The sequence below is a fragment of the Oryctolagus cuniculus genome, chromosome 12 (genome assembly GCF_051225735.1).
Source record: "Oryctolagus cuniculus isolate XC-2025 breed Fujian yellow rabbit chromosome 12, ASM5122573v1, whole genome shotgun sequence".
Lineage (NCBI taxonomy): Eukaryota > Metazoa > Chordata > Mammalia > Lagomorpha > Leporidae > Oryctolagus > Oryctolagus cuniculus.
The window spans coordinates 11,627,050-11,651,852 of NC_142878.1; the positions used below are offsets into that span (position 1 = coordinate 11,627,050).

The 24,803-nt window shown below is 53.0% G+C and overlaps 1 protein-coding gene across 1 annotated transcript in view; it reads left to right on the top strand.

Annotated features, from left to right (window-relative positions):
* ENTREP2 (endosomal transmembrane epsin interactor 2) overlaps nucleotides 1–24,803 on the top strand; it is a 384,436-nt gene that overhangs the window by 343,532 nt on the left and 16,101 nt on the right. Inside the window, exons 5-7 of the mRNA XM_070053528.2 lie at nucleotides 11,267–11,374; nucleotides 23,153–23,313; nucleotides 23,818–23,953. Coding sequence (XP_069909629.1) covers nucleotides 11,267–11,374; nucleotides 23,153–23,313; nucleotides 23,818–23,953 — 405 coding nt within the window. The remainder of the gene's footprint in view (nucleotides 1–11,266; nucleotides 11,375–23,152; nucleotides 23,314–23,817; nucleotides 23,954–24,803) is intronic.

Sequence of the window (24,803 nt, forward strand, 5' to 3'; positions counted from 1 at the left end):
CGGTGTCTCTAACACCCCTGGGGAGCTTGCTCTGGGCACTTTGCGCTGACTAGCAGTAGTTAGCATGCACAGAGTGGCGTGGAAAGCGACACAGCCGACTCCCCTGGGCCCATCCTGTGCACAGAGAGGAAGCATGCTCTGTCCTCTCGGAGCTGCAGCTTGTTACCCCTCCCCCACTGCTCCGCTTTGCAGCTTTTTCTGCGTGAGTAGGAGGGGGCTTCTAAAGCTTACTGGATTAAAAGATACATTTGTCTTAGTGCAAAAAGTTTGGAAATCCATGCATACGTTTTTCTTAATACACATTTTCCGTGACCCTTTTGTTTTAATGATTATTTACTTGTTTGAAAGACAGGGAGAGACAGATCTTCCATCTGCTGAATCACTCCCCAAGTGGTGCATTGTCTGGGGCTGGGCCCAGCCGGAGCCAGGAGCCAGGAACTCTGTCTGGGTCTCCCACTTCCATCTTGGTCTGTCTTTTTATTAGTCCTTGGGAGCTTCTTACACCTTCTGAATACTGATCTTCTTGTGATTGTACATACTGCAGATGGGTCCTCACTGTCTGAACCTAACTTGTACAGCTGTTTTTTTAAAAAGATTAATTTTTATTTATTTGAAAGGCAGAGCTACAGAGAGGCAGAGAGAACGCTCTTGCATATACTGGTTCACTCCCCAAATGGCTACAACAGCTGGTGCTGCGACAATCCAAAGCCAGGAGCCAGCAGTTTCTTCTGGGTTTCCCCTGTGGGTACAGGGGCCCAAGGGCTTGGGCCATCCTCCACTGCTTTTCCAGACACATTGACAGGGAACGGGATCAGAAGTAGAGCAGCTGGGACTCGAACTGGTGCCCATATGGGATGCTGGCACTGCAGGCAGTGGCTTTATCCCCTTATGCCATAGCGGCAGCCCCTGTACAAACTTTTTAATGATGTCCTTTCCCGCAGACAAGCTGTAATACTTCTGTATAGCTGATTTTATCAATCATTTGCCCTACGGTCTGTGCCATTTATGTCATCCTTAATCAATACAGTCACTTGTCGTTATCCACAGTAATTATGTTTTATTAAGTTGCCACAAACATTGACTTAATGAACAGTGAACTATCATTGTTCCTAGGGGAAATACAGGGTTAGGTTCCTTGGAGCTTCTGGCCACAGTTTTTCATGAGTCAGTCAATCTGTAACCTTGCTTTCCATGTGAGTGTTTAAAGACGCCCTATTTAATATGCACTGATGACTCAGTAACATTGAACTCACAGCCACCCGCACCGTCTTGGGTCTGGATGAAGCTTTCGGACACACAGACTTTCCCTGCCTGGGGCGTCTCACTCTCCTCGTGCTTAGGGGCACTAGACGCTAGCTAGCGGTGCTTTTGGACAATCTTTTCAGCAGCGACATCACCAGTAAAAAAACACAAACTGGAGAGCTGGAACTACACGGACCTCCAGGAGGACGCTAGCTTACGGTCTCGAGTGAAGGAGGAGGCCAGAGAGTACCTTCCTTGTTGGGACTCGGCCAGCAGCGTGTGTGTCGGGCAGCTCAGAGTGCTGCCGTCGGCCACTAGCTGCCAGAGCATCGCAAGTGCAGATCTGGGAGTTACAGACAAAGTGCAGCAGGTGGGCAAATCCCCATGTGGACGCCACCAGTGACGAGGCGTTCCCTTCCCTTCCCCAGGGTTGTAAGGACAGTCCCTTACGTTCTCAGCTGAAATGTGCATGGTCCTACGTTTCAGTTTGAGGTTTTCCAGGTCCCGTTTGTGAATGATAAGGCGTTTGTGATGGTTCTGTAGGGATGAACAGTTATCCTAATGGCATTTATTACGACTGTTGCCTTTTCCTAGTGATGGGCCAAATGCCAGCTTCCCAACCCGGTCACCTTCTGTAACTCCTCGTCTGCCAACTTGGCCTATTGCTTCGCTCCTGGTCAATTCCACCCTACCTCACTCACTCGGCTCCTCTGGCAGGTCTCGCTATCTTGAGAGACAGCCCTTCACTTAGTTCCAAATTACGTTGTGTATTCTTTCATTTCCATTTCCTATCTCTTGAGGTGATAATGGACATAGCAGTTGGATATTTCTAGGTTGTAAATCAGAACGAGAAGATGAGCACCTGGAGCTTGCTGGGACATCACTCATTCCTGCACACCTGCCTCTCCTACCCCAGCAGTGGGAACCACCAACTTGAATTTGGTGTTTTTAGTTCCTTTATTGTTTTTTAATCATTTAATTATGCTTCAATACAATATTGTTTGGTGTCGCTGTTTCTTCTTTAGTTTTATGAGGATGGCATCATATTCTATGTAGGTTTTTACTAATTACTATCCTAAGATTAGTCCATGTTCAACATAGTCATAATTCATATATCGCCACTGTTCTGGAATGTTCCATGTGTGTATCACCATGGCGTATTCTTCCCTTCCTCCACAGAAGGACACTGGGGTAGGTCCTGGATTCTTGCTGTCAGTGACAGTGCCGGTCAGAACGGGCACCTGTGTCTTTGTCTCGTGGTGCTTGTGGCAAGAGCTTCCCAAGAAGGCGATGGTGGTGCCACATCATTTCTCCAAGCAGTTGTACCAATTTTGGCTCTCATTAGGAATGTCTTAGAGTCCTCATTGGTCCACATCTCTGACATTAGCATATTCATCTTATATGAATAAGTAGGTATTTTAGCATTACTTACTAGTCCATTTTTTCCAAAAAAATTTATTTCACCTTGCCTATCATGCATCAAGTTCTAATATTTATTTGCATATTTTCCTGTTACGTGAATCTCTTCTCTTTTTTTTTTATCTACCAATACAGTTCTCCCTTGGTGTCTGAGGGGGCTTGGTTCAACTATTCTACATAGATACCAAAATCCACAGATGTGCAAGTCCCTTAAGTAGAACATTGCAGTGTTTGCATGGAGCCTGCGTCCATCCTCCTGTGTATTTTAAGTCCTCTCTAGCTTACTAGCAATACCTGATACAAATGATTATACTGCACTGTGTCGGCAATAATGGCAAGAAGAAAGTCTGTGCGTGTTCAGTCCTGATGCAGTTTGTTTAATCTGTCTGTGGTTGGTTGACTTTGTGGATGTGGAAACCATGGATACCGAGGGCCAGCTGGGCTACGTTGTCCTAATTATAGTTCTGTGATAAGTCTTGAGAGCTAGCAAGAACAAGGACTTCAGTCTGTAGCCTTGGCTGGGGATCCTGCTGCTGCCCCCACTAGGTGAGCACAGGACCCTTGCATGTGACGGTCTTTGTCCACTCCCTCTGCCCTGAGCCCTCCCTGGCACCCGACACTCTCTGGTCAGCTGCTGGCAAATCTCTGGACCCTCAGCTCTGCCTGAGCCAACCAAAACTGAATGTGCTGAAAGTTTTAAAGTCATCATTTTATAGTCTAGATGTCTCTGTCTCTCTCTCTCTCTGTCTCTCTCTCTGCACTTACTGTGCCATGAATTCATAGGGAATGGGTTCCGGCAGCTCCGCTTTCTTTCCTTTGGTTCTGACGCAGTGGGCCTCTCCAGGCAGAGCAGGCTGGCGCTTCAGACGAACCAGGTACTTCTCTCTCTGACTTCCTCCTTTTTCTGATCATCTTCCTTCACACATCTCAGGAAGCCGTCTCGGCTCTGAGTGTAATATGCTGCATATACATCGGTTCTCCGGGCACGAATCTCACCTTTAACTCCTACAACAGTGCTAGCAGCATGCCAGGTCACACTCTAGACCCTTCCAGTGTTGCCCTGGTAACGCTGATGGGCATTCCTTTGTGAACAGTGCCCATTGCCTTGCTGTCTGCAATAGCACTTTCTTGTAGATGCTCATGTGTGTGGCCAAAGGAACAATGCCATGTTTTCTAGAGCGCTGGAGAACAGGGATCAGGTGCCTCTCCTCTTTCCCTCTGTGTGTGTCACCTAGGGGAATGACTGGCAGGTGGCGCTTCTGGCCAAAAGGCTAAAATTGTTCCTAACCTGCTTGTTTATCCCAGGTCACCTCTGTTGCTCTTCTTTGTAAGCCCGTTTTTAAGAATTTCTTTGAAGTTTCTGTGCGTAGCGATTCTGTCCTCCCTGTGTAGCAACTGAGATGGTGAGATCCTTGAGAATCTGAATTTTTGATTGTCCCGACTCTTCCCACTGATGAACGGCTCACGTCTGTATACATGGGAAAGGGCGGTCCCAGGGTAAACATGGGTGAGTGCACCGGGCTGGGGGGGTGGCCCAAGAAGGGGCAGCCAGGAGGAGACTGCAGAATGAAATGCAGCCCTCAAAGCTACGGAAGCCCCAGGTGTCGGCACTTCCTGGTTTTGGGAGGACACAGTCTACAGTTTAGACCCAGAGGATTGCCACACATTAAGATCCATCAAGTCTGAATTCTCAGTCAGAAGTCATCCCGTAACTCTTAACAGCATAGAAAAGGAAAATATACAGAAACAGAAAACAGCAGTTAGCACGGGGGTGGGGCTGGGGGCAGCGGAAGTGGGGAGACATGTTGCAGGTCCGTAGGATGGATGGTCTAGAATTCTCGTGTACAGTGACCTCTATGGTTCATAGTATTATATGGTATTTGAGATGTTTTTCTCTAAAAGAGTAGATTTCAGGTGTTTTTGCCACACACACACAAGGGCAACTCTGTGAGATGATGAATATGTTAATTTTCTTGACTGTCATAACAATTTCACGACGTGTAAGTATATAAAAATATGTTGTATTCCTTAAATACATACAATAAAAGCAACTGCAAAAATTCAAGTAAAATTATAGTGGGTATTTATAAATGCAGAATTCAGAAAGTAGATTTCAAATATATATACACATGCACTTCAAAAAACTCATGGAAAGTGGACTTGAAATTTAAATTTATTTTAATGTAAAACAAAACTTTGGGATCCATTTTTTCATAATACACATTTTCTATAAACTTTCTGAAGACTGTACATATATGTATATACACAGAAAAACATATAGATAGATGAAATTATAGCTGGGCCAGCACTGTGGTACAGTGGGTTAGACCACAGCCCACAGTACCAGCATCCCATATGAGTCCCGGCTGCTACACTTCTGATCCAACTACCTGCTAATGCACCTGGGAAAGCAGGTGGAGATGGCCCAAGTGCTTGGGCCACCAATGTGGGGAATGGAGTTCCAGGCTCCTGGCTTCAGCCTGGTTGTTGCAGCCATTAGGGGAGTGAACCAGTGGACAGAAGATTCTCTCTCTCTCTCTCTGCCTTTCAAATGACTAAATAGATCTTTAATAACAAATTGTAGCTGATATAGGTTCTTCCATGAATCACACCTTCTCCATATGACAGCCCAATTTTAACTCCTTTTGTAGGATGGGTATTCAGACCAGCCACAAAGATCTGCATATACAATACTCATTTTAAAATTTTTGAGAGATCTTCCATCTGTTGGTTCACTCCCCACATGGCTGCAACAGCCAAGGCTGGGCCAGGCCAAAGGCAGAAGCCTGGAGCTCCATCCTGGTCTCTCACATGGGTAGCAGGGACCCACGTACTTGTGCCATCTCTGCTGCCTCCCAGGGTGTGCTTTAGCAAGAAGCCAGAAGCAGAAGCAGAGCCAAGACTCCAAACACCCCGGAGTGGGATAGGGGTGTCCCCAATGGCATCTTAACCGACGGCTCCTCCAAAGCTACTTTCCACAGAAACAAATTCAGTGGCCCAGGATTTCTTCCAGGTTGTGTCTCATCACTCGGGAAATTTTATGAAAAAGCCACCAATTTTACCCTCCACCCTCACCCACACACACATTACCCACATTGGTCAGGTCCTGCTTCTATAATACTTCATTGAAAAATAAAGATGAATTTTTCTGTGTGTGTGCGTGTGTGGTTAGCAATTTGGAATTAGGCACGTATCACTTCCTTCTAGTTTTAACTTCAAATTCAAAAGAGGACAATAAGATGCGCTGTAGATTTTCAGACGGGTGTTTAGCAGTCATTTATTTTGAACGAGGCATTGCACCAGCAGCGTAGTGGAAGACCTGGTCTCTGCTCTCGCTCTTCTCTTACAATGGAGGTGGAGATACCGGACCTGTGTTCCTGCTGTGGGATCAGATGTCACTGCTTTCAAGCTAACAGCCTAGCCTGTTCCTGTTTGCTGTTGCTTCTCTGGCCAGAGGTGAGACTCCTGGCTCAGAGACCAAAGACTGCATTTCTCATATCAACAAACCAGCGGAGGGGGAAGACAATTCTTTCTCTCCCCTCTCCCTCTTTCTCTCTTGCTCTGCCTTTCAAATAAATCTTTTTTTAAAAGTAATCAATAATCGGATATCTAAGAGGATAAGTCAGATAAATCCCAGCCCCCACCCCGATGACTCAGCTTGGTGTTGGATGTTGTCTGTCCCCTCTGCCTCATACAGCGATGCTCTCCTTAGTCCTGCCTTCATCGTTATACCTTAACTGGCAGTAGGCTCCCACGGGACCTCCTTCTTAAAGAAAACATGAAAGGAACAGCAGTGAAATGCATATTAGACAGTCCGTCCTCTGTACCACATTTCCAGCGAGCAGGGGAATCGCTTCCAGCATTCTTAATGTTTCCTGGGTGTAGGCTCCTGCAGCTTCCATGACTGCCGCGTTTCTCTGCTGATGGTGTTAAGTGGACCCGGCGTGGACTTCGAAGGGAGTAGAATGGAATCCATCGTTATTAGGTTTGCCTAAGGACCTGAAACTTGTGTTCCTTTTCGCTCGTTTTGTTCTCCACGTACTTTGTTATGCACGATATATTTAATTTTAATTCGTGTTAATAACTGTAAGCATGCAGAACGTCCAGCAGCCAAATTCAGTGTCGGTAGCGAGAGATTGGGCTCATTTTCACGCTTGTGCTTACAATGACCTCGTAAAGGGATTTTCCAGAACGCGGATTTCTCCGACAGCGCTGTCACAGGGCGGAGGGAATGGCGTTATTTAAGCCAGAGAACACAAACACAGCTCCAGGTGGGGTGCAGTTATTTAGGGAGAAAAAAGCACAGACATTTAAACGGCTGGAGGAGAAGGCAGGTATGTTGGCCTGTGTCCTGAGACGCAGTGGATGCAAAGTCGAACAGGAGGCTGTGGACTGTGTTTCCGGTTTCCTGAGTAGTTGCTGGTGGCTGCGGGTGGCAGCATTTGGGAGTTCAATGTGATTCTCACTTCAGTGGCAGTGGGATATGTGGTTGGTGAAGTTAAACTCTCTGGATTGCGGACAAAGCGAAGGCCTTATTTATCTGGGGGCCTGTGGTACATTGAGGGTTGTCACTATTTTAGCTCTGATTTTTGACCCCCCCCCCCCCGGGAGATGTAAAATGCACGCCATAGGGAGTGTGCATTTCCCCCTCATCCTGTTTTCCCAGACCCTCTGGAGCGCCTCCATGTGTGTCAGAGCTCCACTCACCGCTGTGGCTCTGCTGAGGATGGTAATTCCGTCAAGACAGTGCCGGTTTGTGTAGGGGCTCAGTGGAGCACCCTAACCCTTGCTTCTGCTCCACCTGACAGGTCCTGAAGTCAAGGCGACGTTTGCACCGGGCTGGATGGCTGGGGAGCGTGTGTAACCAGGGGGTGTTTGTCCTCTGTCGTACTGTCCCCCTCACAACCTTTGCTGTTTCGCAAGGTGGGCCCCGAGATCTGATGAGCAGGGGCTGAGGACGGGGACTTGGGCAGGGACTTGCTGCCCACAGGAGAGCGGGGAAGCTCCCGGAGGGCATCACAGTCAGGTGTACCTGAGCAAGCCTGCAGTGCCCCTGTACCAGGCTGCCGTGTGGACCCATCCCAGTGTAGGCACAGGGCATGCCGGGGCGGGGCAGCACCTCCCAGCTCCTCTGGGGGATTTACCAAGCCCCTGATTAGACCATCGACACCAGCCTCATTGCTACCATGACCTTCCTGGCGACAGGTCCATCCCTCCTGTAGTTTTTTGAGTCTGCGCAGTGTTCTGTACAATTGAGTCTGAGAAAGACTGAATTGCAGCATATGTCGTCATTGCAGTTTCTGGCTATTTTTGTGAATTTCAAGTGTTTGCCTACTTCTGGGGTCGATTTCAGCATAAGCTCCTTAGGTGAAGATTGTCTTGGATTTGGGCAGTTAAAACTCCAGGAGGTTGACCATCTGAGATGGAGAGCGAGACAAAGGTGTCTGTCTCATCATCTCATTCGTCTCTTTGCAATGTTTGGAGTTCTAGCTAGTGCTGGAGAGCAAGAAAAAGAAAGGGCATAAAATTGGAAAGGAAAAAAGTGAAGCATTTCAGGATGGCCTGACTGTCCGTGAAGAAAAGCCCAAGGCATCATCAAACACATGACTGAGGCTAGTAAGGTCCGCTCCATCACAGGACACCAGGGAGCCCCCCAATCATATGTCTGTAAACTCACAATGAGCATGTAGGAACTGAAGCTAAAGACACAACAATGAGCCTGAACCCAAACTTCACACCGTAGTCACACAGTGACGCCAGGGCGGGCGTCTGTCACAGCAGTTAAGACACGTCAGAGTGCCTGAGTTCAAATCCCGGCTCCACTCCTGACTTCCGCGTCATGCGCTGTGCACCCTGGGAGGCAGCAGCGATGGCTCCAGTACCTGGATCCATGCCACTCACAGGGAAGACCCAGACCGAGGGCCAGGCTGCGAGCTTCGGCCTGGCCCCGCCCCCACTGTTGCAGGCATCCAGGGGAGTGACTTTTGCCCTGGTCCTGCTGTTGAGGGCGATCTCTGTTTCTCTCTCTCTCTCTCCCCACCTCCCCGTCTCTCTGCCTTTTAAACAAATAAATAAAAATTAACTCAAAGTGGGTCATAGGCTTGAAGCATAAAACAATAAAAACTTAGTCTTCCATATTTAGGGCTAGACAAACCGTTCTCAGATTTGCCACCAAAAGCGTGATTCCCAGAAGCAGAAGGTGGTAAGTTGAACATTAAAAACTTGTCCTGTGACAATCCACGTGCAGTCAACTGAATGTGTCTCTCCAAAATGCACGTGTTGAAATCCTGCTCCCTGACGTGACACTGTTAGGAGGCAGGGCCTCTGCAGTTACTTCTGTCCTGAGGATTGAACCCTCAAGAAAGGGATTAGTGACCAAAGAGCTCTCTCGCCCTGATTCTTCCAAGTGTGGACATGGCGAGAAGTTGGGCACTTACAGCCAGGAAGTGGCCCTCACTGGACTCCTGGATCCCAGCTTACCAGCTCCTGGAACTGCAAGAAGTTAGCACGTGGGCCACCTACTTGGTGGAGGTATTGTTATGATAGCCTGAACTGAGACACCGTGTGACAAGAATGGACAGAAAAGCTGTATTCTTGGGAGGAATTGGCAAACCACACATCTGACAAGGACTGGCAAAAAGAACCACCAAGATCCAGCAGCAGAAGCAGGCACTAAGTCACAGCAGGGTAGCCTGCTCAGGACGGCTCCATCCCCTATTGAATGCCTGTCAAGTCCCAGCTACTCGGCTTCCACTTCCAGCTTCCTGCTGTGTACACCCTGGAAGGCAGCAGACGATGACGCAAGTGCCTGGGTTTCTGCCACCTCAAGTGGAATTCCTGTTCCTGGCTTGGGTCTTGCCTGTTGCAGGCATTTGGGAAGTGATCCAGCAGATGGAAGATTCTCTCTCTCTCTCTCTGTCTCTGCTTTCTGCTCTCTCTCTCCCCCTTCTCCACCTCCCTTCAAATAAAAAAATAAGCATTTTAAAAAATTCAGAAGTAAGAAACTAAACAATCTAATTACAATCTAATTAGAAAATGGGCAAAAGACATGAACAGGCATGTTACCAAGGAGGGTATACAGATGATAGATAAGCCCATGAAAAGGTTGTTTGACATCTTTAGAAATCAGGGAAATGCAAACTAAAATCATGGTGATAGATCATTACACACTTCTCCGAATGGCTAAAAATAAAAATAGCAACACCACCAAATGTTCACAATGAAGCAGAGAACCTGGGTTGTTGATGTATTATTGTTGGAAATGTAACATGATTCAACCACTCTGGAAAGCAGTTTCTTATGAAACTAAACATGTGACTACCCTACAAGCTGGGACTGTAATCCTAGACACTTATCCCAGAGCCATGGAAACATGCTTCCACCTGTACATGGATGTTCACAGCAGCTTTGTTTATAGAAGCCTAAAATTGGGACCAGCCCAGACACACTCCAGCTGGTGGTGATTACGCCAGCTTTGGCCCATGCCTATCATGGAATGCCACACAGCCACAGCCGGGAGGGGGCTATGGATTCATGTGGCTTGGATGAATATGATGTATGCTAAGTAAAAAATAAAAATAAAGCCAATTCTGAAAGGATTCATGCTGTATGAGCCTGTTTGTGTAACTTCCCTGAAATGACAAAAATATAAAACTGGAGAGCAGACCAGAGATTGACAGAGATGGAAACAGGGTTGAGTGGGAAGCAGGGAGAGGTACGCATGTCTACAAAAAGGCAACAGGGGAGGACCCTTGTAGGAACGGAAATGTGTATCTTGACCGTGTCGTTGTGCAGATCCTGGATGGGACACTGTAGTTGTTGCAAGATGTTACCCACAGAGAACCAAGTAAAGAATATACAGGATCTCCCTTTTTGAAATTTTGATTTATGTATTTTCATTTTACTTGAAGGGCACAGAAAGAAAGAGATAGACCAAGAGAGATCTTCCGTCTGCTGATTCACTCCCCTAGTGCCTGGGCCAGGCTGAAGCCAGGAGTTTGGAACTCAGTCCCCGTCTCCCACGTGTGTGGCAGGGACCCAAGGACTTGAGCCATTCCTTGCTGCTATCCAGGGTGTTCATAAGCAGGAAACCGGATTGGAAGGGGAGGTGGGATTGGATGGCAGGCGCTCCCGTATGGGACATGGGTGTCCTTAGTAGCAAGTTGACCGCTGCACCAAGTGCGTACCCCTCTGTTTTGTTTCTCACCACAGCAGGTGCATCTGCAGTTACCTCGAGATCAAAAGTCATTTACAAACTTGACATTTTATCCAACACCCATCAAAATTCTGAGTGACACGTTGTGATGGATAAAAATAGCCCGTCTGCTCACATGTTGACTGTTTCAAGATCTCGTTTGACCTTTTACTTCCTACTTAGTAATTATCAGAGCTGTGAAGCACCTCGTTTGGTGTTAAGTGCAGTCTGCCCAGAACTGCGGAGGAAGAAATGTGAATATCTCAAAGGACAGTTTTGATTATCACCCCCACGCGACCCGGCCCGAGGTGGCAGCTTTGCCCGTGCCCGTCCTGGGCCCTGGCAGGAGGGCCAGCGGCTCTGCCGTCCAGGCTGCCGAAGGCTGACCTTGTCCCGTGTGTTTTCTCACAGGACCTGCTCTTCAGCGTGTGCGCCCTCAACGTCCTCTCCACCATCGTGTGTGCGCTGGCCACGGCCATGTGCTGCATGCAGATGGTCTCCTCGGACGTCCTGCAGATGGTGAGTGGCCCCCTCCCTGAATGAGAATGTTCGTGACCCTGCCCCGAGCCCGCCAATCTGCGCCCACTTGACACCAGCAGACAAGTGGGTCCCTCTGACACGGCCAAGCTCGGGCACACGGAGGTCCCAGGAGGCCACCTCGTGCTGCCCTCTGGAAGACAGAGCTCCTGAACACGCGGTGCTTTCCGTGTTGGGAGTCCCCACTGCCGTGTCCTCCCGGCCAGCCCCTGGCCTGTCCCCTGAGCACTTTTCACGCGAGGACCTGCCTCCAGGACCCCTTCCGGGCTTCTCAGCTGCAGGAGAAGCCGCCGACTTCAGGCTTTGAATTTTTTGTAATCAGGAAATTTATTTTTAAAAAAAGATAAGCTATCAGACCATGAGCTCTCAAGTTGGAAAGCAGGTCCTCTGTGCAGGGAGATGCTCTTGTTCCCAGAACCCCTGGTGCAGCGACACTGGCCAGGGTCTCGCAGAGGAAGGGCTGCTGCTGCCAGGGGAGCCGGGAGGCCAGGAGCAGGGGTCCCCGTCTCTCACCCCCTCCATCTCCACCTCTGTCTCTCTGTGTCTTCCCCTTTGGAACCAACCTTGCCTCTTCCCAGTGTGTGGCGCATCTCACGAGGGGCAGCCAGGCTGGCCTGGTAACAGGGTTTTGATTTGCTCTTGTCTCCCAGCTGCTGCGTGCCAGTGCATCCGTGTATCGAGATACAGGGCCAGCGAGCATCATTACCAAGATGATAAAAATGCCCGAGTCCTGATCCCGGTCCACATGTGGCTCCCATGCAGGGTGTGCCCAGCTGTCACGGTGAGGTGACCCCTCCGAGGTGCTCAGCCTTCCAGGAGGTGTCCGATTGGGCAGTGTCACCAGCGTGTTCTAGAAATTCCAGGAAGGTTAAGTTCTAGGCGTTCTCTCACCTCAGCGGATTGGTCTGTAAATTTCACACCAATTTGACCAAACCAACAGAACTAAAGGGCTGAAAATGTTCAAAGCTTGCAGTCCTCTCATTTTAAGCATTAAAATGAAAATTGCCAACCGAATAGGATAAGCCTGTTCCAGCCACGGCAGCACAAGCAGTTGTACCAGCCACGTGCGGGGCCACTGCAGCTGTGATATGTGGAGCAGGACAGGGCCTGGGGGCGTGGGTCTGGGGCAGCCTCTTCTGCGTACACAGCAGGTGGCTCTGGGCTTGACACTGAACCCACCCCGGCCTCCGTTCCCTCACCTGTGAGCTGGGGATCCCTCGGTGATGGGCAGCCATCTGTTAGCGGGACCAGAGCCTGCACGGTGAGCGTCCTTTGCCAGCGGTAGCGGCTCTGGGAAAGCCAAGTGCGGTACAGTGACAACAGCTGTGTCTTGCTTTCCCATTGCTGTAGCCGAACACCTGAGGCAGGGGAATGCTGGAAGAGGCACTGGTGAGGCCCCCCAGGGCTCCACGTCACATCCTGGCAAGAGTGCGTGTGTGTCTGTGTGGGGTGGGGCTCGCAGCTGAGACAGGGAGCCAGGCAGGAATCGGAGGCCAGGCTCACTCTGATGCGAAGCTGCTCTCCCTAGAACCGACTCATTCCCGGGGCCCAGCGTTAGCCCCTTGCACAGGCAGCACCTTCAGGAATCTGGGGACCGCCCTCTAGGTCTCCCCTGTTAAAGGTTGCACCACCTCCCAACACTGCCACACCGGGGACCCCGTTTCCAGCACGGGTACCTTGGGAGACCAATCGCATCCAATCCACAGCAAGAAACTGGACCCGTTTCTCTGCCAAGTGCTCTGGGGCTGGGTTTGCTTCCACCCCCAGCTTAGAAGCAGGAATATTTGCATTTCCTGCTGACGTGACCATGTCCTGTGTGACCTTGTGCTGTGGGACAGCAAGGCTGTGTTCTCTAGGGGAGACCCGGGTCCTTCACTGAGTCCCAGGGGAGACAGAGGGGCAGTGGTAGGTGGTGGGACACTGCTGCCTGTGGGTCCCTGTTCCTCTGCTCGGAATCGCCGTGGCCTGCCTGCCTTGGCAGCTGAGAGTGGAACAGGGGCTTGCCAGGGCGTGGCGGCCTGCTTTTGCGGGCAGGTGTCAGAGGTGGGCGTGGCTGGGCAGAGGCTGCACCCTCAGGGAAGCAGGGATGCCCCCCGGGGAGGAGGGGCAGTCGTGACTCTGCACCCCCTCCCATGGAGCTGAGAACTCAGTGCCCAGGGACTTCCTCCTGCGCTCTTGTTCATTTCCTTGCTTTGTCTCATCAGTCTCTTTAATTAAGTCGATGGTGTGTGTGTGAGACCCTGAAATAGCTCGAAAATACAGAGGCACGTGTTAGAAGGCACCCTCCCCCCACCCCCGTTCCCCTGAGGAAGTCAGCGCTTAGGTCTTGTAGTGAATCCTTGCGTTTCTTCCCTGACTGCTTGTGCTCAAGCAGAAGTTAACTTAGAAAGGCCGCCTTCCGCTCGCCCTCCCGCCTTTCTCCTCACCCATCTTCGTGGCCTCTCTTCCTTCCCTTGCTCCTCACCTTTTGCCAAAATGGGACCACACCTTTCACAGCTCGGCCACTTGATTGTATAACCTAAAACCATCAAGGCCTCCCGCCGCGTCCACAGACATGAAGACTGGGACAGCTGCACTGACCCACTGATCCATGACTTCCGGGTCATGGATTCAGTCCATCTTGGATAGAAAACATTTTTCAAAGTGCATCTTACTGAACAGGCGCAGCTTTTTTTTTCCCTTGTTCTTATTCCCCAAATTAGGCATCGTAACGCGGCTAGAGATGACTTAAAGTCTGCACCAGTTCTATGCAAGTACTGCACCATTTTATGCAAGAGACTTCAACCTCTGTGGCTTTTGGTATCTATGGGTGTGGGCTGGCATCAGATCCCCACAGATACAAAGAGACAGCTGAGACATCAGTTGTTTGGGCCATTTCTTTATGTATGGGTTCTAGAGTTCTCTCCGTGGGCTCTGCTTGGTTCCAGAGACGGTGCTACGGGAAGCTCCTTGTGCACGGAGCTACAGCTCTGTGAACCAACCTCTGCCCGATAACCACTGCCATCCGTCTGCAGAGCCCGCTGCTGGCCACCACAGCACGGGGCCTCCCCAGCGGCCGGCTCACTTGGCCTTTGGACCATTGCTGCCACCAGCAACTGAGTCCTAAGCTTTCCGAGGACCCGTGTAGCTGCTCCTAGACTGGCTCATGCCAGCAGCGCTGGGGTCACGTCTTCCAAGACTGTCCAGACGCTGAGCGAAAAGAGAACCATTCCTGTTACAGCAAACTGAGTGCTTTGCAAAGGCCCAGTGACGGAGCGTCACCACACGTACTGCTGTCGATCGGGAGGCGGATGAGACGGTGATCATGGATCGGGCTGGAAGTGGAAAGACGAAGGATCTCGGGGGAGGCTGCACACGCCTTGCCTGCCGAGTGCCTGTAAAGTCCAGCTCTGCTTGACGACCCAGAGCATGTGCGTGGTGACGCTGGCGTAGCCAAACGTGCAGTGCCAGGCATGCAAAGGTAGTACACGCACGGTTATGTGCAGAACAGGTGGCAGATGACTGTGTTACGGGTTATGTATTTACTGCCCTACACGTTAGAGTGTATTCCTCCTGTGTATTAAATAGAAACTTGCTATAAAAAGGAAAACAGAAATTATAGAAACCGGGGGTGAGATACTGTTTCACGGATGCAGTTTATGCAAGCAAGGCTGCGTGGCACTGCAGACGCCAGGCCCTGCCTCCCTCCTCGGGCCTCATCCTGGCCTGGGGAGATTAGCTCATGTACGAGGAGACGGGTTTTGCTTTTGCCGTGTGAGTGGATCAAACAGTACTCACAGGTGCACTTTCGTGTCTGGCCTCCTTACGTTCGTGGACGCTCCCAGGTTTGCCCCTGTTGTGGCCTGCAGCGTCACCTTATCCCTTGCACAGCTGGGTGATCCTCTGTTCTATCAGGACACCACGTTTGTGTATCCATTCATGGTTGGCGGTCATGTTGCAGACAATGCTGTTTTGAGCATCCTGGTACAAGTTTTTGTGTAGATATACGTTTTAATTTCTCGGGAGTCTATGCCTAGTCACGGAATTTCTGGGTTGTGATGAAGACTTTACCGTGAGGACCTGCCAGGCGTTTTTTTCTGAAAGCAGTCGCATGCTTTCGCATCTCCACCAGCTGAGTATGAAAGCTGCAATTCTCGGTCTCCACCAGCGCTTCTTAGCATCTAGATCCACGCTGCACTCAGTGGGTTGTGAGCCGCTATGTCACTGTGGCTTTTCTTCACATCTCCCTGATGGTTAAGGGTGTCCGGCACGTCTTCACTGCTTGATGGCCATTAGGTATATTTCTAGGAGAAACGCTTTTCAGATCCCATGCCCATTTGAAAAATTGGGTTATTTATCTTTTGATTTCTGAGTTTCAAGGTTTTTTTTTTTTTTTTAAGATTTATTTATTCATTTGAAAGGCAGCATTACAGAGCGAGGGAGAAACAGAGCTCTTTACTCTGCCATTTTACTCCCCAAATGGCTGCAATGGGTGGAGCTGAGCCAGGCCAAAGCCAGGAGCCTGGAACTCCATCTGGGTCTCCCACGTTGCTGGCAGGAGGTCCAGATAATTGGGCCATCCTCCTTTCCCAAACACATTATCAGGGAGCTGGATCAGAAGTAGAGCAGCCAGGACTCGCGTCACTCCCGGCAGCCTAACCACAATGCTGACCCCCAAAAGTCTTTTTATATTAGAGATACAGAGGGTGCTGAATTTGTCAAGTGCTTTTTCTGCATCTGTTGTGGTCATGTGGTTTTGTCCTCTATTCTGTTGTTAATGGTGTATTACGTAGAGTGATTATCCCACCTTAAGCCAACTTCATATTCATGAGAAAATCATACTCGGTTATGGTGTGTAATCTTTTTATTTCATTGGTTGGCATATCAGAGTGATAGAATAATGTTCTACCATCTCGGATTTCTCGGAAGGAAATTTGAAGAGTTTGGTGTTCGTTAGACGTGTGGTCTAGTTTGCCGATGAAATCATCGGAGCCTGCACTTTTTTCTTGTGGGTAGTTTTTTGGTGCTAAGGAAGCCTGTTTAGTGGTTGGAGACCTAGTCCCATTTTTTAAGTTTCTTCTTGAGTATATTTTTGCCATTTGCATCTTTATAGGAATTTGTACACATATATGCAAGATTTAAGTCAAAATAGAAGTGTGACTACATTGTGGTATTGGAGTGAGAATGTGTGTGTGTGAGAGAGAGAGAGAAGGGAGGGAGGGAGGGAATGAGGTGAGGGAAAGAGATTCTCTGCTTGCTTGTTTATTTGTTTGTTTATTTATTTAGATTATTTATTTGAGAGGCAGAGTTACAGAGAGAAGGAGAGACAGAGAGAGAGAGGTCTTCCATCTGCTGGTTCACTCCCTAAATCAGAGCTAGGCCAATCAGAAGCCAGGAGCCAGGAGCATTTTCCAGGTCTTCTACATGGGTGCAGGGACCCAGGCACTTGGGCCATCTTCCACTGCTTTCCCAGGCCATAGCAGAGAGCTGGCTCAGAAGTGGAGCAGCCAGGACATGAACCAGCACCCATGCAGGATGCCAGCATCGCAGGCGGAGGCTTAGCCCGCTACGCCACAGCACCAGCCCGATTCCCTGCTTTAAATAACATTTTTGTGCACCAGCCAACTGGGAGGTCTAGACAGGAGGGCAGCCTGCCATTTTCCTGGGGTGTTTGAAATATCTGGGCTCTCTTGCTTTGCTGTGTCCCCTCTGTCTGCCCTCACATCACAGCACCACCGGCCATGTCGTCCCCTGTACTCACTCTTCATCCTTGTGTTGATTTGTACCCGAATCCTTCAGCGTGAGAGGCACCGGCAGTACGAGGGGGCGGGGTCTGAGCAGGTGTGTGAGGGCCGCCTGCCACCCTCTCCTGAGAAACCCAGCTAACTTCTCTTAGAACCCAGGGATGCTCCGCTCCAGGGCCCTGCCCCCTACCCCCACCCCACCCTCCTCGGGCACCTTCTTGGGCAGCTCTCTGCTCTGAAGCCAGGAAATACAGGCCTTCTGCCACGCTGTCCGCCCTGCCAGGGGTCCGTGGGCCTCAGAGGAAGGAGCTCCCTGTCCTAACTGCCCAGGCACAGCCCTGCACCACCTGCTCCCACGGGCAGCCCCTCTCACTGCTCCCAAATGCCAGCATTGAAGACCCCACGGGTGATTTGCACGTTGGTTCGTGTTGAGAGCTTGCACAGTTGACTCGCTCCTGGCCGTCGCATTCGTGTTCTGTGTCGGCTCACTTGTTTGTCCCTTCCTTGGGCACTGGCTCCCTTGCTCCGCTAGTCTGCAGGCAGCACCTGCCTTTTGCTGTGCACCCAGTGCTGTTAGGAATCTGGGAGGGTGAGAACAAGTCCCGCCCCTCACCACCCCCACCCCCACCCACCCTGTGACCCCTTTCAGATTTCTATGGATCAGCATTTGGGGCTAATGAACCCTTGTTGGAACATAATGGATGTTTGTAGACCTGAGATGCAAAATGATAGGCCTGTTAGAATCCATACAGCTGAGTTACTGTAACACTTGTGGAATCAGTAGCAAAAGACCATGGTGTGCGCAGGTCATTTTGTGGATACAGATTAGCGGAGAAAGCGTTTTACTTCCTGCCTGTCCATGGTCTCAGCTGTCTGTCACATCACTTCCTCCCCCACTCCCTTCTTGTCAGGCTCCTGAGCCTCTGGAGTGATGTCTGCTATCAGGCACATCTCCATGGTGCACCTGCTCGTGAACTTCATCTTGAACCGTTGTCACTGGGGTTCTCGCCTCTATGCCGTGTAGAACCCCTTAAGAAAGTGCAGCCAGGACACCGTGCCTCTGCAGGACAGGGAGCTGCGGTAGTGCAGCTGGTAAGAGCCAGCCAGGGATGTGGCCGCAGCCCCGGAGAGCTCCGGGTCCCCCACTCCCTCCAGTAGCCTCTCCTCTCTGCCTCGCCCCAGTGCTGGCTGCACCTGCTGGCTGGGCTCTTGGTGGACTCGCAGTGACCTCGCCTGAGGCCTCGGCCCAACAGCGTGGCTCCCGGCAGTCGGTGCCGTCTATGGCCAGTGGATGACCCCGACAGCTCCTTAAAGCCACAGGCATAAAAATGGCGCACATGCCCCATAGACAGACGATCCGTGAGCTGTGGGCATTCGTCCCCAGTCATCTGATACGGGGCCGTGACCCTTTCTCTGGTTGTATTTCTTGCATAAACGACATGGGAACTGCACCTCCCGTGAGCTCCAGGTGCAGCCCTTCTACCGTGGAGCAAGCCCTGGGGTAGAGGCCCGTGTGCAGAACTCCCCCAAGCCTCGTGACTCCCCCGCCCTCTCAGGGCTGCCCTGCCTGGACCTCATTGGGCAGCCACTCTCCTTGGTCAGGTGTTCCCTGTGCACTCACTTGCCTTTCACAGAACAAGCGACGACTACCCTCTGTATCTGCCTCTTGCAATTACAGGAGAAGCAAAAACTGTCCTCAGGCTGGATGGGACGGCACCCAAGGGTGGGCGTGGCCAGCAGCTGGCCCACGGGTGGGGGTGGGGGATTTCCCCAGGTCTGGGGCGCCGAGGGAGAGAGCCCGCTCCTCTGCAAGCTGGCCATAGGAAGTTGACTAAGAAAACTTCTACTGGGGGTTGGCGCCGTGGTTCACTTGGTTAATCCTCTGCATGTGGCACCAGCATCCCTTATGGGCACTGGGTTCTAGTCCCAGTTGCTCCTCTTCCAGTCCAGCTCTCTGCTGTGGCCAGGGAAGGCAGTGGAGGATGGCCCAAGTGCTTGGGCACTGCACCCGTATGGGAGACCAGGAAGAAGCACCTGGCTCCTGGCTTCAGATTGGCGCAGCGCCAGCCGTAGCGGCCATTTAGGAGATGAACCAATGGAAGGAAGACCTTTCTCTCTCTCTCACTCTCACTCTCACTCTCTCTCTCACTGTCTATAACTCTGTCTGACAAATAAAAAAAAAAAGAAAAGGAAAACTTCTACTGTGGCAATAATCCTGCCATTGCTACCAAGTGGAAGTAGGGGAGGAGGGAGGGGTGAGGGCTTTCTCCCTGTATTTCTTCGTCTTTCTGGAAAATCTTGGAGGTGGCAGGACAGCTGGGGGAGGGTGCTCGCTGCCTGGATGGGAGCAGGTCGGCAGTAAGGGAGGACAGCAGAGCCGTGCTGGGGCCCAGAGGACAGGGCCTGTGCTCCGAATCCCAGGGAGCCCCTGTAGATCCCAGCCCCGAGTCCGCAGACCCCCACCCCAGCCCCGCCCCCAGCCTGCCCTGCCCTCCAGCCCATGCACCCATGGCGGGAGGTGGAGGCGTTGGGGCAGCAGGGCCAATGTCGATGACTTGAGCCTTCCCTGAAGCTGGGGTTTCTTGGCAGGACCCTGTGAGCCCCCAGAGAGCGTGGGCGTTCCCAGGGTCAGTGACGTGGGCCCTGCCTCTTCAGGCTGTCGCTCATATCAGAGACTCTGGCACGTGTGGCTAAAACCCCGTCTCGGGGCTGGGTGTTCAGCAGGCCCCAAAATGCCGCCCAAGTCCAGGCAGGCCCAGTGTTCATTCTCCCTCGTGTCCAGCTGCGTGTGGAAGGGCAGCACAGACAGGTCCCAAGGCCACCCTCTTGCTGGGCGGTGGCAGCATCAGGTGCGCCAGTGCCTCAGCCAGGTCCCGGGCACCACTTGGAGCCGATGGCCCAGGAAAGGCAGAACTACCTGGGGAAGAAGAGACAGCTCAGAGCCTGTTTTCTGCCCACACATGCGGGGCATCCCGCTTTGACCTGGCCACGAGGCCTCGGAGCAGGGAGCTTGGCGGTGAGCGAGGGGTGGGCCGGCCCCAGGATCTCCAGGGTCACGAGCATTTCTGCCTGGGAACTGGCGGCTGACTGGGAGGTGGAGGGACAGGTGGAGGGAGCTGGGGAGCCAGGAGGAGGCCACAAAAGATGTTTGAAGCCATGAGTGAACTGGCAGTGGTTGGCTGGGAAGCTGGAGGTCTCCCTAGTAAAAGAGTCGACGGCAGTGACCTCACCAGCTCAGTTTAAAAATAGTTCCTCTGCTAGCAGGATGGAGACCAATTCCAGAGTCAGGAAATCCAGGTGGAGAGAGGCCCCCGCAAAGGGAGGGTGCACGGGGCTGATGAAGCTCCACGCGAGGACACGTCTGTCCTCTGCCAAGCTCAGGTTCCTTGAGCACCTGCTCTGCACAGCGGAAGCCAAACAGGGAGAAAGCAAGAGCGTTCAGGATTCTCCCAGTTCTCACAGGGCTGGCTACCCAGGTGGGCAGGGCTGCAGGAACAGCTGAGGTTCCAGTTCAGAGCCCACAGCGGGAAAGAGCCGGGTGACAGCTCCTGCCTGCCTGCTTGCCCCCTCCCGGCACCCTTCCAGCGCCCCCTGGTGGCAGGACCTAGCAGGGCGCCCACTGATGGGCGAGCCTGGGATGTGCGGTCTGCAGACTTCCAGCCCCAGCGTCTCAGAGCAGAGGGCAGAGCTGGTGACCTTGGGCTGCAAGACAGACCCTAGCCTCACCAAACAGACTCTGATGGTGAGGCACAGAGGAGAGAGATCATGCAGGCTTCTCACTGGCAAGGTCGAGGGGTCTGGATGCTCCTCTGAAGGTGTGACACAGCCATGGACGGGTGGCCCAGTGCTTAGAGCCACTGCAGAGCCTGCCCTTTAACCTTGAGAGAGCCCCTGGGGCCCAGCAGTGTCCATTCATTGACGCCTGCGAGGGAATCGTCTGGAGCTGCCGCTGCTCCTGAAACTGCTTAGTGCTCTCCTTGCTGGTGGAATCGCAGTGTTCGTGGGAGAGAGTTTTGGCTTTCGCATTTCATTCGTTTTGCTTGAGTATGGTATTGATCTCTCTCTTATTTCTGATGGCAGCTACCTCCTAATCTTTCCGTATCAGACCTCAAGGGCACGTGCTGTCTTCCTGGACGCTCGGCTTTGTGCATAAGCATCAGGGCCAACGGCTCTCCAAGGCAGAGGACAAAAGGGGCACCTTCCCCTGCTCGCCTCCGTCTCGGGCAGAGCCAGAAAGGCAAGGAGCGTGCTCCGTGTTAGGAAGGCCCCTGGCCCCCGAGCCGTTTCAGCCCAGAGCCACCGCTCTTTCTCCGTCAGCCTAGAGCAAGCTGATTTCCCGGCGTTCGCCCATGTTCAGACTCGGGACCTCACCTGTGCTGGTGCAGAAATGTTCTGGCATCCCGGCCTCGGGCGGCTCCGGCCCACCCTACCCCGCCTTGCCAGAAGACGCCTCCCACCACACAGCTTCAGTCCCACTGCCCCCGAGCCCCAGCACCCTCGCTGGCTCCCCGGGAAGCCCAGAGTTAAGAGCTGACTCCTAGTGCCTTATCTGTGTGCTCCCCTCAAACTGCACGTTGGACCGGCTCACCTGTTCCTGAGCCGAGTGCCTTCCTGAGTGCCCGGCCGTGGAAATCCTGCCAGTCCCTCCAGGTGTGCTCCGATGGTCTTCATGATCATTCAGCGGACTCCAGGTCCCTACACTGCTTGCAGAGGTGGCTGTTGCCCTGCTTGATGGCGCACAGGCGACTCTGAGCCCTTCTCTCCCCACCCCACCCCATTCCTCTCCTTGCTTCACCTGCCCTGTGGTGGGCGGTCTCAGAGCCTGGAGCCCCTGTGGCCAAGGTCCTTTTGCACCTGCAGACACTCCCCGGGGGGTGTTGACGGCAGCGTCCCAGGCATGGAGTCTCCACAACACGGGTGACATCCGGCAGCAGCGGCCCGGGTGCAGAAAGAGAAGCGGTGGCTGATCCATTGTTCAGAAATGGAGAACGCGGCATCTGCTTGGCTAACGTGGTTTTACTTCTGTTTGCTCAGATAGCATCTCGGCATCGAAGATCGTCCCACAGAGTGTTCTGGAGCTCACGAAGACGTCCCTTTTCCCTCACCGTAGTTTACAAAGCGAATGAATTCCTAGAACTGCAAAATATTGACAGGTGCTAGGTATCCAGAGGGACCCGTGATAAAATGTTTGGGAATAGCTGGCCACAAGGGCTCAGCAGTTCAGTGCATTGTTGTTTGTTTTTTAAAGACTGTGTTTATGTGAAAGAGTTACAGAGACAGAGTGAGAGACAGAGAGAGAGAGCTTTCTTCCAGCCACTGGTTCACTCCCCAGATGGCTGCAGCGACCAGGGCTGGGCCAGGCTGAAGTCAGGAGCCAGCAGCTTCCTCTTGTTTCTCCCCTGTGGGTGGGAGCACCCAAGCACTTGGGCCATCTTCCACTGCTTTCTCAGGCACATTAGCAGGGAGCTGGATCAGAAGTGGAACAGCCGGGTCTTGAACCAGTGCCTCCACAGGATGCCGGTGTCGCAGGCAGTGTCCTTACGCACTGCGCCACAGCGCCAACCCCAGTTCAGTGCAGCTTTCAACAGAGGCCTTCCCGGGGCCTGTACTGCCCTGACGTAGGCTGTGGAGCTCCCATGAGGGCGTCGCTGTGTGGTGGATCCGCTGTTATTTCACTCTGGGACTTTGGGTGCACTGGGGACGCCCGGATGGGCCAGCGCTGTCTCCCGGGCCTCTTAGACCAGGGACGCTGCTCGGTTTGGCTGCGGCCTCTGAGTGGTGGGATCAGAGGAGCCTGGCGTCGCGGCAGGGACGGTGCCAGAGACCCCTGAGGATGGAGAGAAGTTCCCTGCACGCCGGCGGGGCCCCGAGCCTGCGGAGCCTTCCCGGGCCGGGCGTCCCCGCCGGAGCGCGCGTTCAGCAGTCAGGGCTGGACAACGCGGACCGCAGATGGCCCGACTGATCCTTACTGCGCGGGTCGCATCCGCTCAGAGCCACCGCGACGCCCCGGGTAACGCCGATGCTCTCTGTCTCCCAGTTCCTTCCGCAGCGGCCGCACTCCGCCCACCCTGCCTGCGTGACTCCCCACGGCACGGTTCTCCACCAGACCCTGGATTTCGACGAGTTCATCCCCCCGCTCCCGCCTCCGCCCTACTACCCTCCCGAGTACACCTGCACGCCCTCGGCCGAGGCCCGGAGGTCGGTCCCCCGGGGAAGCCCAGCAGCGAGCACGGAGCTGCCTGTGAGGGCGGCGGTGGCAGTGGCCCTGCTCACGGGGCGCACGGGGAGCAGAGAGGGGCTTTGGGATGCAGGACGAATGGGGGGCTTGGAGCCAGAACGTTCGCATTAGCGTCTCTGCAGGCGAGAGCAGCCCTGTCGTGTCCTCGCGACACGGTCCCCTGTGAGGCCACAGGCTACAGGCACAACTACGACCACTTACGGGTCATTCCGTCACGTCTAAAACTCCGCTGGCAAGTTCTCCAGCTGTGTGACTGTTGGCATCTTAACGGACAGGGCTGTCTTATCAAAAATGTTGGTGTCTCTCCAGGAAAAAAAAAATCCGAAGTTAAAACTGCGCAGTGAGTTGTTGCACAAACATAAGGAGGACTGTAGGGGGCGCTGGTGGCAGGCGTTCAGGTTGCTTGGAGAGGAATGTTGGCTGGCCCTCCTCCAGGGTGACGTGTCCTGCTTCTGCCTCTGCAGGGGCCTCCACCTGGACTTCACTCCCTCCGCGTTCAGCACCTTGTATGACGTTGCCATCAACAGCCCCGGCCTGCTGTACCCCGCGGAGCTCCCCCCACCCTACGAGGCTGTGGTGGGTCCCAGCCCCTCCAGCCAGGTGAGCCCCGGCCCGACAAGGCCAGTTCCCCTCGTGTCATCGAGAAGCGCTGCTCGGGGCGGGGCTGGGTTGTCTGTGAGGTTAACCTGCCTGACCGCCTGTGCCGAGGTCGGCCAGGTGCGTCCGTGTTACGCCTTTCAGCGAGCCTGGGTGGGGTGGGGTGGGGTGGGGGTGGTCTCAGTCCTTTAGCTAGCTGTACAGGAGACAGAGGGCTCAGGAGTGAGATCTGTGTAGACTCCAGGCCTGGGGGACCCCCGCCATTTCTGCTTTTCCCTTTGGCTGCGTATCTGAGCTGAGTGCTCGGGAACCCGTGCAGGGGGGGCCTGAGATGGCGTCCACCTGTGGGCGGAGCTCCCACAGGCCAGCAGCCCTGGCCTGTCTCAAGCACATGTCGCTGTCCTCATGCCCTGGGCAGCTGAGAAAGCACTTCTGAGCCCTTGGTTCCCTGTGAGGCCACAGGCTACAGGCCAGGTCCTTTCTGAGCTGGGTGTGCCACGCCCTCCTGCAGCCTTGGTCGGTGCCTGATGCATGACAGGTTTACGGAGCCTCAGTTTCCTGATCTGTAAAATGGGGATGATAACAGCAGCCACCCAGGGGATGAGACGTTGTCTGTGATGGACCCCACGTGGTACTGGGATCACAGTAAACACTGAAGCCGGCAAAAGCCAGGTGCCTCTTCTGAGTATTAGGCTCATGGTTGTCACTTCCTTGTCGTCACCGAGTGTGGAGTGGCCCCAGCCAGGGCAGAGAGACGGGAACACCGGGAGAGCTCAGGGCAGGGCTGAGGGAGGCCTGGGAGGCCGCACAGCAGCCTGTGGGGACTGGGGTGGGACACACAGCAGTCACGCGG